This window comes from Beta vulgaris, chromosome 2 (genome assembly GCF_026745355.1).
Source record: "Beta vulgaris subsp. vulgaris cultivar EL10 chromosome 2, EL10.2, whole genome shotgun sequence".
Classification (NCBI taxonomy): Eukaryota; Viridiplantae; Streptophyta; class Magnoliopsida; order Caryophyllales; family Amaranthaceae; genus Beta; species Beta vulgaris.
The window spans coordinates 39,613,556-39,624,860 of NC_079203.1; the positions used below are offsets into that span (position 1 = coordinate 39,613,556).

Below are 11,305 nucleotides of genomic sequence, written 5' to 3' on the forward strand. Positions count from 1 at the left end.
TATTCTTACAGTCAACGACTGTTTAAAACCGTCGTTGCCCACCGACTGCTTTTAAAGTGGTCAACGATGGATAAACAGTCATTATTTTTTAGCGACCGTTTAAAACAGTCGTTGAGTTTCTTATTTTAGATTTTTAGATTTTTTTAATTTAAACGACTGTATTAAACAGTCGCTAATGACAAAAAAAAACGAAGACAAAGTAAAGTTGCATGTTCTCTCTCCTCATTCCTCCCTCTCCTTAACCGGTAAACCCTAATCCTTCATCTCTCTCCTCTTCAGATCTGCTCCTTCCTCCTTTCTCCTTCCTCCTTCCTCTCCTCCTCCCCTCCCTCTCAATCCACCAAAGCAACGGACGCTTATTGAAGAGATAGTCAGATAGAGACTGAGGAGAGAGAAAGTGAAACAAGAAAAAAAAGAATCCAAAAAAAGGGTTTCTTCAACTCTCCATCTCTAAGAAGGTAAGCGATTTTGATTTCAAGTTTTATCTTTTTTTTTTCTTCGTCTTTTTTCTGTTCATCGAATTCTAGGGTTTTTTTCGATTTTTTTGGGATACCAAACTGAAAATCTGTCACATTGTCGGCGGAGAAACGAAGAGATATATCAATCTGAAAATTTTGGCAAAGTTAATTCATCTTCTTTCCTAACTGCCTTCCATGAGTTATCATGACATTTTGTAGTTCAATATGTAAATTCTCTGTTCAATTTTGAGTAGAATTGTTATAATATGATTTTATTTGTCAAATTATTTTAATTTTTTTTGGTTATTGATAGAAATACAGGACATAAAAAAAAGGTGGTTTGACCTATATCGATTGAAGCATGCTTGTGCTTAATAGCTTCTTATATTCTCATAACATTTTTAGTTGACTTACACAATTGATGTCTGACTTCTTCCTTAATTATTTCTGTTTATTGTGTCCCTTGTGAAATGTTTACATGTAGAAAATTGACATGTATACTAGCGGAAGAATTGATCATTAGTCTATATGATTCCATCTACATATCTTATTTACTAGCTATGTCTTTAGTTGCTTCATCCACTTTAATCAATGAATATGGGAGTTGATTATGGTTCCATTGCTGTTTCATGACAGCTAGTGAAGGAACTTGGGGCTCCAGTTGAATACATTGTATTGCCTACATTTGCTTATGAGCATAAATTGATAAATACTATGTTTTATGGTATTGAGATTAGAAGCAACTCATGCTCAATGTCTCTATCACGCTGAATTGCTAGTTTAGAATTGGAGAATACCTCTAGTTGTGAGAAGTAGAAACATGAAACATACACAAGCTGATTTCTTTTCCACTCAAAATAAACAAGATCTGAAAAAGGATTGTTAATGGAAGTAATGTAATCCAAAGACCTAGCTTTTTTGATATGATTACATTACTTTCATGCTTTTATGTCTGCAGTGTTATGCAACATGGTTTGGTGCATGCCCTGGTTTGAAAGTACTTGCTCCATATTCAGCAGAGGATGCCCGAGGGTTGCTCAAAGCTGCCATTAGGGATCCAGACCCTGTTGTTTTTCTAGAAAATGAGCTTTTGTAAGTGACTAATTATGCTTCTATATCATAAAATATGAGGATTGTTTGTGTAATTGATGAAATCTTGATGTTTTCCTATGTAGATATGGTGAATCGTTTCCTGTTGCAGATGAAGTTCTTGACGCTAATTTCCCCCTTCCAATTGGGAAAGCAAAGGTTTTTTTTTTTTTTGATGATCTTCTTCAATGATAATATCCATTACTGAACTTTGAGTATAACGATTTGTTTATTAATTTCCTCGTTAATATAGGTAGAACAACAAGGGAAGGATGTCACAATCACTGCTTTCTCTAAGATGGTGGGCAACGCTCTCAAGGTTCGTTATTTTTATAAATGATTTCCCTTCAGTTTAATACACTATTTTTTATATTCTTTCATCTTATTTTTATAAGATGGAGATGCTCCAAGTCACACTTCAGAAAGAAGCAACTGATTCTATAACTGCATCCAAGGCAGGAAAATGGAGATGCTCCCGTTAGGTAAGTTTGTGAGATATCACTTCCGCGGGTGTGCAATGTTTAATTCTTGAAGTATATTTGCAGGTCTCCTGCAAGTATAGTTTACCTGCATGTGTAGCGAGCAAATATACTAATTTGCGATCAAAAAAGATGACAGATTTTTTGAACCATCAGATCTAGAATATTAGGAATGATGTGAAGTGACTTGAATACAGGGCTTTCAAAGAATCATCATGTTCCCTCAAGGAACACTTTTTTGTTGTGGTTACGCTTGAATGTGATTTGTTAGCAATTTATTGATGGTTTGACCTCTGCGATAAACTCATCGGGTGATTTCAACTTTGGCAGGTTATACATACACGAGCCGTTATTTATCCGATGATGCAGCAAGCCATCAAGGGAAGTGGCTTACGAGAGTTGAATATAGAATATCTGAAGAAATGTGACTTTGAAGCTTTTGTTGTTAGAGCATACTTCTTTGTGTTCATCTTCAATCTTGCGTCTTCTGATTTTTAGGCTTTTGTGTAAATTAGTTATTTAGTTTCCAAAGTACTCTGACCATTATTGTGGAATGGCAAATTTTTTTCTGTTTACAATTTTGCTTTGGATATTGATTTGTTCTTCCATCCTTTTCTTCTTGGTTGAAATAATTTCAGTGCGTTGGATTCTCTAATTGACTGAGTATTCAATTTTTATTCCTCATTCTTTTCTATTCTCAAGTTCTTTCTTTATGCAAATTGTAAAGCTTCAGCTTTATAAAAGGCTTGAATAATCAACGACCGCCTTAAGCAGATGTTAAAAGGTGCAACGACTGCTTTAAGCCGTCGCTGAATAAGCCGTCGTTGATTTACCGACTGCTTAAAGCCGTCGTTGATTCAGCGACAGCTCTAAACGGTCGTTGGCGTATCTTCAACGTTGGTATAATAAACAGTCGCTGATAAGTAAGAAAACCGTCGTTGATTTCATCACCGACGGCTTGGCGGTCGTTGATTCCCAAATCAGCGACCATATTTTCAACGGCTGTATTTCAACGACGGTTGGCCGTCATTGATGGTTTAGCGACGGTTTTTAGAGTATCAGCGACGGTTTTTAGCGGTCGTTGATATCATCTTTTCTTGTAGTGGACGCATATAGCTCATACTGGTGCTCATTTACACATGATGTGCGTCGCACTCTTCTTCGCGTGCGACGCAAATTACCCTTTTGCGTCGTTTTACTTTACATTCGACGCAATTGGGGCGACGCAAATCATCGTTTTTCTACTAGTGAGCAATAGGACTAAAAACAAACTCTGTGTTTTTATCAACATTACCAACAGAGTCTAACAACACACAATTTTTAGAAACAACATCGCATAGAGCTTGCTTGACTGATTCTTCAAAACCAAAATAGTTATGTGAATTAACATCCTTGAAAACCTCATAATCAACAAAACTTTGTGACTTACCTACTTGTTCAGGCTTTGATAGAAGATCATCTAAATTTTGAGAAGCACTTGTGTACACAGACAATGATTTAATAGATTCCACATGTTCCAATCCACAAATCTCTAGATTTTGTGTGTCAAATTTTGTGCAGCCAGCATCTTGCTTTATTGGCCCATCACTCTTTGAATCAAATTATAGATTAATACTTGATTTTATTGTGTCAAGATTGTCCGTAGAAGCAGCGAGATCAACAGTGTTTTCAGAAGATTTTGGACACTTTGTTTGACTGCAACCTACATTCTTTGTAGCAACATCACCTTCACTGCCAGAATCATAACAAGAACCATCATGGCAGAGATTTAAATCATCCACAACAGTTTTTATGGCTTTAGCACATGAGAGACCATCCATCCCAAAATCAGTTACATGAACTGGTGAATTATCATGAAAAACCTCATTAATTGGAACACTAGGATGTGGAGGGGAGCTGAAATTTGGATCACCACTACGAAATAGTTCAAATGAAGGCATAATTTGTTCCAACTTTTTAACCTCCAAGTAACCCCTAGAAATACGATCAATGTGATCCCAAAAGGCTGGACCCAAGTTGATTGGAGTATACTGAGATAGGGTTGGAGATATTTTCTTTTCCATCATCTTTGAAGCTTGACAATCATCTTCTACTCCATCAGACACACAATTCTTTGAAGCATTCACCTCAAATTCTTTGACTTCAGAAAAAAGCTTCTTTGAAGCATTTCTATTGTACTCTGCTGTATCACCATCACCCTTCATTGAATTTATGTTCTGTTCACAAAGATGTGAAAAAAGCTTCATATTTCACTTCAGCAACAAATAGTTCTTCTCATCATCCTAAAAGTAAAATAAATAATAAATATAGTAATAAAGTACATTAATAATAACATATCAACAAGAAAATACTTGGCTAAGGAAAAACTGACCACTCCTAACTATCAAAGTAACCCCCTAGTTTTTGTAAAAGTAACTCCTAGTATCAGGAGAAGTAACCCCTTAGAGTTACAAAAAGTATTATCTATTGCAAAAAGTAACCTCAGCTGGTTACACTAAAACAAACACCTTAGCTTTTGAAAAAAAGATCCTTAGATTCAATAAAAATAGCCCCTACTATGAGTGTAAATAACCTTAATGAAAAGACTTTATAATTACATAAATAGAAGCTACCAATAGTAGTCATACATAACCATTATGACCAAAAAATTAACCATAAAAGTAACCTCTTAACATTACAATAGGTAACTCCTAAACTTAAAACTAACCCCTTAATCTTAAAAAAAAGTAACCCCTACTTTCAGTAAAAGTAATCCCTTAGTATTAGAAAAAGTAATCTCTAGTTTGAATAAAAGTACTCCCTAACCATTACTAAAAGTAACCCATCGTTACACTAAAAATAACACCTTAGCATAATGCTAAATCAACTTACATTCTTTGCTATTGCATGAATTTCTTCATTGGATTTAATTCCCTCAGGTAAGTTAAAAGTGACAGAGCGATGACCACCACAAACTTGAGTTACATTTTCCTTCAGTTTCCCAAATGAATCAATTGAGAGATTTTCTTCCTGGATCATTTCTTTTACGGCCTGTTGTTGATTTTTTTGTAGTTCATGAAGTTGTTCATTGTCATGAGAAGGCTACTGTTGTTTTGTTTTGTCTTTGTTTTGTTCAACCTCAAGTCTTCCTTCCTTTATGTTATCTTGTTCTATTTCCTGTTTGTTCACTCTATGAATACAAATAGGATAACCTTTATCTAATAGACCAACTCCATATTCACCACCCTCATCATCAATTCTTTTCTTCAGTTTCTCACTGTTCCAGTGCTGGATAAGAGGTAGTGACTTTGGACAAGAAATTCCTCTAAACTTGAGCCTATGTAAGTAACAAATTTGAAGTAACAAGACACAACCACCAATATACTTTTTATTGTCACTATACTTCACTATAGATTGTCCCAAATCTTCCAACACTTAATAAGTACACCAATCAAAATTTTTAATCTTATTAACATCTTCTAAGGCCTTAAGAAACTTCAAATCTGCTTGTCTATTCAAAGTTGGTGTCAACAGTGTAATCATAGCATACATTACAAAACATCTTTTGAAGTCATCATTCCCTTTCTTCAAATTCTCATCATTACAAATATGGAAATAAAGCTAAAGATTTAGCGATAACATGCCCACCATTATCATCTCCAAAACTCTCCTTCCAATATATATTAGTGTTCAATTCATCTTTATTTCCACAGATCGGAATCCGCATATATCCCATTGGAATGCCAAATACATCATGCACATCAGCACGTTGTAACCGAACCTAATTTTTGCCGCCAATCATCATTACCCAACTTTTAGGCTGAAAATTCCTACATAACCAGCGTATCATATCTCTATGAAACTCCCACAATTGAATATCAAATAAGCTAGCAAATCCAATATCTCCTATGGCTTTCTTCTGCTCATTAGTAAGCTTCTTGAACACCTCAAGAAGACTTGCTGGACAACATCTTACAACTGTGTTATCAGCAGCAATATTGTATTCAAAATAAAAAGATATTCAAAACAAAAATAAAAAACAAAAAGAAAAGAATGAATTAAAGTAACCCTTGGTATCAGCAAAAGTAACACTTAAATGAGTAAAGTAATCCCTGGTATCAGCAAAAGTTACCACTTAGATCAGTAAAGTAACCCTGGTATCAGCAAAAGTAACCACTTAAATCAGTAAAGTAACCCCTGGTATCAGCAAAAGTAACCACTTGAATTAGTAAAGTAACCCCGGGAATGACCAAAAGTAACCCCGGATATAGCAACTAATAGTAATGAACTATGGAAACCAAATACAACTCACAACAGAATAAGAAACATGAAATATCACATACATAACACATGATTCTTGAGCAATTTCCTCTTTAGCCTTCATAGCCTTTGAACTGGAGACTGAAATACCAGTAGCTTGGCTCCCTACATGTCTCCTTGAAGGCTTTACAACTTCAGTAGCTTTAATTGTGCACTCTTGAGTATTCCTAGTTTTCTTTTTTGCTACAACTTTTTTCTTCATTTTCTCCAAAATAATACCAACTTTTTTCTTTTCCCTCTAAAACCTGATTTCAAGTATTACTAATGCAAGCCCAATTATTACCCATTGATAATTAGTCTAAGTTAGGCCTAAAAATTGATTTCCACTAGTTAAACCAACTTAATTTAATTGTTGCATGTATACTGATTGGACTCAAATCTGATTTTTATAATATTAGTTAAGCTACTTAATAATTGATGGGCTAATGGAGTTAAACTCAAGCTGATTTAGTACTTTGTTAAGTCGTGTTAGTTTGATTTTTTAAGTTAAATATAATTTTGGGCTTAGAATATGGTTTACTTAGTTAAGTCACCTAAGTTAATCTTGTTGCTTTGTTATATTGGGCTTAAGTGGTATGTCTTGTTGGATTTAACTAAATCTCTTGGTTTAGATTAAACCTTTAACTAGTTGGGTTAATAATTATGTTGAGGATTAGTTAAAAATGTTATGTTAAATTAATTAACTTCTAGTTCATATAATCCGATTTTATAATTAAATACTAGGAAGACTCTAGTTTGTAAATATGACTTTATATTTAGTTCATAAGTATTATAATATACAGTGGCCATTAGATTAATGATAATAATAATTCAAATTTAGTAATAACCACACCTAAGCTTATTATGAAATAAACTAGTAACTTGATGGTAGTAAATAAATACCACTCATTAGCCTAGTTTGTAAACATATTAGAAATTAGGAATATCATGTTGTTATACTATGAGTGTTGCTAAAATTAATCCATTTAGTAACATATACTTATAGTTTATTAAAACATGAATTATAGGATAAGATTAATTATCATTAGAATGACCTCATTATAACTTGTATATTTAAAAAATGTAAACCATAAGTTGAACCTTTTTATTAGAACCTCATCAAAGGAGAATAAGAATTAATATGGAGTATGAACTTTTCCTAAAACGCCACTTAGTTAGAAACAAATCCCGCTTTTTAATTCTTTATTAGATTAAAAGAAGGAATATTACAAGCCTCCCCCGGCTCTCTAGAAAACTTAACTACGATACTAGGTAACGTCTATTGCAACACCCACAATCCCTTTCTAATGATGTTTTATAGTATTTCGCACTAAGTCGTTGATGTATGGATTGTGAGGTATGAATGATTTTATGAATATGATGATTTTTAATAATATGAAATGACTTTGATGTTTATGAAAATATTTGTGCTTATTACACATTTTGTGTAGATCTACACTTAGATATTTGTATACTTCCTTGTTCTAATGGCGTGTTGTCACTTTTTGATTTTATTGTTGAATTTATTGAATTCAAATTGTTGATTTGAAGATGTCATAAAGTTGGTGAATTTAGTTATTTCAAATTTGTAGTTGTTGAATTTTTTGTTATTTTGAATTGAATTTTTTATTGATTGATTCGTTTTGGACTTGGAGCCGTAGGATCTACATTATATGGCTTTGGGTCCTACTTATTTAGACCCAGTGGATCCGGTTTGGATTTGGAACCAATTGATAAATATGGATCTAACATCTAAGGACCCTGTCCAGAATTGACTCGTTTACATCCCTACATGGAGATCACTATATAATGATAAACATATTAAATGAAGAGCACATGATAAACATATTAAATGAAGAGCACTTTGAAGTAGGGGTGTGCAGCTGTCCCAAATCAGATAAGGATTAGCTAGACCGGTGAACTGAAATTTGGAAACTGTGTGAGCCGGAATCGAAATTTGTTTGGTCTGATCCGATTATGCACTTGTTGGACCGGAATCACTATTATTATTTGACTTAAACATACTTGTAAATTATTGATTTTAACATAAATAATCCTAAAGATAATATATAGTGGGTTTTCCGCTTTCTAACGTTATAACTTTTAGACTTTTTAAAACTATGTATGTGTTTTACGAAAAAAAAAAAGAAATTTCAGTCCTCTGGCCAGTTCAACCAAAATTTTTCGAGTATGGATCGTGCTAGATCAGAAACTCGAAATCGAGACTTACGTGGACCAAGGACCGTTCAGTAATTTTGGTGCAATCAGTTTTCGGTTCGATATTTGTAAAGCCTACTTTAAAGATATTTATTTTTGTTTTAGTTTGTAAGAATAACTTGAATAATAAGAATAGTTAAGACTTAAGAGTGTATTAGAGTACCATTATCATCGTACTCCTATATGCTTTATACTTATGCCTTATACAAACTCCATAAATCACGATAAACCATATCCATAACACGTGAGACACGTAGGCCTAACTTCGCCTAATCATACCGCGAGTGTTGATAACCTCGCAATATATCAGCTAGCTAGTACTACTCCACGTTCTACTAGTACTACACTACTACTGCTATTGTAGATTTGTAGTAATCTGTAATTCCAAAACAAAGTATTTTAAATGAAATCCAACTCGTAAACGAGTAAATGTATCCTACTTCCTCTCCCTATAAATACCCCCCTCCTCCATCATAATTATCATACTCATTCATAAATCAAGCACAGTACTACAGTAGATTAGATCAATCACTTAAATCATCACACGCCATAAAAAAAAAAAAAAAAAAAAAACAGTCCCCAAGTTCTCTCTCTTCTTAGAAACTTCCCCCAAAGAAAATGGCAAGAATAGTTGCTCTCCGACCTCGCGATTGTTTGCGTAACCCTAACCAATCTTCTCGTTGTCGTCGCCGTAAAAGGAGTCCATTCGGCGGAAATCGCCGATCAAATCGTGATTCTCTCTCAACATCGCAGCCATCAAAGAAGCTTGAGATGGAACAGGTGAAGATCCTTAAAAGAGGCAAAGAATTGAAGGCGAAGTTGTTATTTGGAGGAGAAAACAACGATTTAGGGTTAAAGTTATGTTCTACGGCTCGTTTAGGTCCAGATACAGATGATGTGAAGAAAGAAATTCAGGTACCGGAGCTTTACGCTGGATCGGCGTCGATAATTTCACCTCCTCCGAGTTCGCTACCTTTTCCGTCGTTTTTGGCTCGAAGAAATCTGATGGAGAGTAATTTGAGGAAATTGCAGAATTTGAATTTGACCTAATTCGGTGGTTTCAGAAAGTTCTGATGGAGAACGATCAAAGAAAGTAGTGAATTGAAGATTTGATGCCGTTGAAAAGTTGAGAACGATTTACCGGTTCTTGATAGCTGAAGGAAAGTTTAGATTTGGTTATTCGATGTGTTCTGAAGTATGGTTCAGCAGCGGTATTATAGTAGATTGTAGTAATATGATCATCTATCAGCGGTAGTATAGCAGCGGTAGTATAACCTAGATATTATTCATAAGTTCCCATAGTCTCTAGCTCTCATACTTCTACCACTCTCTATCTCTCCATTAACTATGATGCACAGCTGAGAAAGTACTCAATAACTCATATTTGTAATTACTCGAATTTATTGATGGCGATTGCCTAGTAGTGGATTGGTGATCAAGAGTATCACCCGCGGTTTTTCCATCATTGGGTTTTCCGCGTCAACAATTTGTTTGTTTATTCTTCTTTTATTTTTGTCATTTATTCTCGTTATTTGAGTTAACCATTCGAAAAAGTACATAGATCTTGTTGTTGGCTTTCCAATTCTTTTTGCGTACTTTAGTACAAAATCCGCATAAACAAGTGATATTAGGATTTCTTAGTTACAAGTTGTTGATCAGTTTTTAAGAGTCTAATAGCAATAGGATTGGATGATTTACTACTTTGTAGTAGTAGTTTAGAAGAAAATCCCAATTGTATAATTAGATAAAGTAATTTCATATTACTACTGTTAAGAATAGTAATTTCTATATATACCTATCTATTTATTTATTAATTTTTAAGGTTTATATAAGGCTTTAGTACAACTTCTTTTAGTACCCTAACTAGTATTTGGACCCGGTTATGCCCAGAGTTAGTATTGTTTTCCAAATTTGATATGCATTTCTTTCCATTCTCATTAAAATATATTAAGAAAAACTCAAAATTTAAAAGATACCAATATAATAATGTAAATACTTAAAGCATGATTAAAAGTTGAAAGCTAATTTTACTTTTGTTAATTGACATGACTTATGTACACATTGAACAATTGTAATGGAGTAACAGAGGTACCACGTGGCGTGTATACATTGTCACACACGCCTTTTATATATTTGTATAGATTTCAACTGTAGTCATTTGTAATACTTTTTTTTAGTAACCCTAGTTCCAAGTGTAACTGATAAAAACAAGAGTAACTGAGTAAGTGTTGAGTTAACAAATTACTATCTAGTAACTAGTAAGTACTTGTTAACTTATTGATTTTACTTTTTTATAAGTTATGGTTAGCTTTCATAGGGGAGAATGATTTGGGGGATCTGTTGTTATTATTATTATTATTATTATTATTATTATTATTATTATTATTATTATTATTATTATTATTATTATTATTATTATTAATTATTATTATTATTATTATTATTATTATTATTATTATTATTATTATTATTATTATTATTATTATTATTATTCTGCAGGATATAATCACTTAGGCCACATAAATTAGAAGGTGGTTTAGATCTTCGAAACATCAGTCACATTAATCAATCAAGCCCTATTGTTCAACCAAGCGTGGAGGATTCACAAAAACAAGCACTACAACATAATTGAGCTTAAGTAACACGAATTGGTAACACTTTTTGAGGTATGACTTTTGTTCATCATAAGGTAACAATTTTGTAACACTTAGGGTAACACTTTTGAAATAGGTAATAATTTCAAGTAACACTTTTGAAATAGGTAATAATTTCAAGTAACACTTT

At 33.3% G+C, this 11,305-nt stretch overlaps 1 protein-coding gene and 1 long non-coding RNA gene across 2 annotated transcripts; both read left to right on the forward strand.

The window, feature by feature from the left end:
* The first annotated feature begins 321 nt into the window (after positions 1 to 321).
* Positions 322 to 2,681, forward strand: LOC104886677 (uncharacterized). The gene is made up of 6 exons (XR_008968461.1): positions 322 to 458; positions 1,417 to 1,550; positions 1,634 to 1,706; positions 1,801 to 1,866; positions 1,943 to 2,029; positions 2,357 to 2,681. It is a non-coding gene; the product is annotated as an uncharacterized LOC104886677 (long non-coding RNA).
* Positions 2,682 to 8,546: 5,865 nt separating this feature from the next.
* Positions 8,547 to 9,655, forward strand: LOC104886676 (hypothetical protein). Its single transcript, XM_010671147.3, has one exon. The coding sequence runs from the start codon at positions 9,140 to 9,142 to the stop codon at positions 9,569 to 9,571; it is 432 nt and encodes a 143-aa protein (XP_010669449.1). The 5' UTR covers positions 8,547 to 9,139; the 3' UTR covers positions 9,572 to 9,655.
* The last annotated feature ends 1,650 nt before the right edge of the window (positions 9,656 to 11,305 follow it).

What these genes read in the sequence shown, in the direction of transcription:
- LOC104886676 (XM_010671147.3), top strand. Translation starts at nt 9,140, where the DNA reads ATGGCAAGAATAGTTGCTCTCCGACCTCGCGATTGTTTGCGTAACCCT.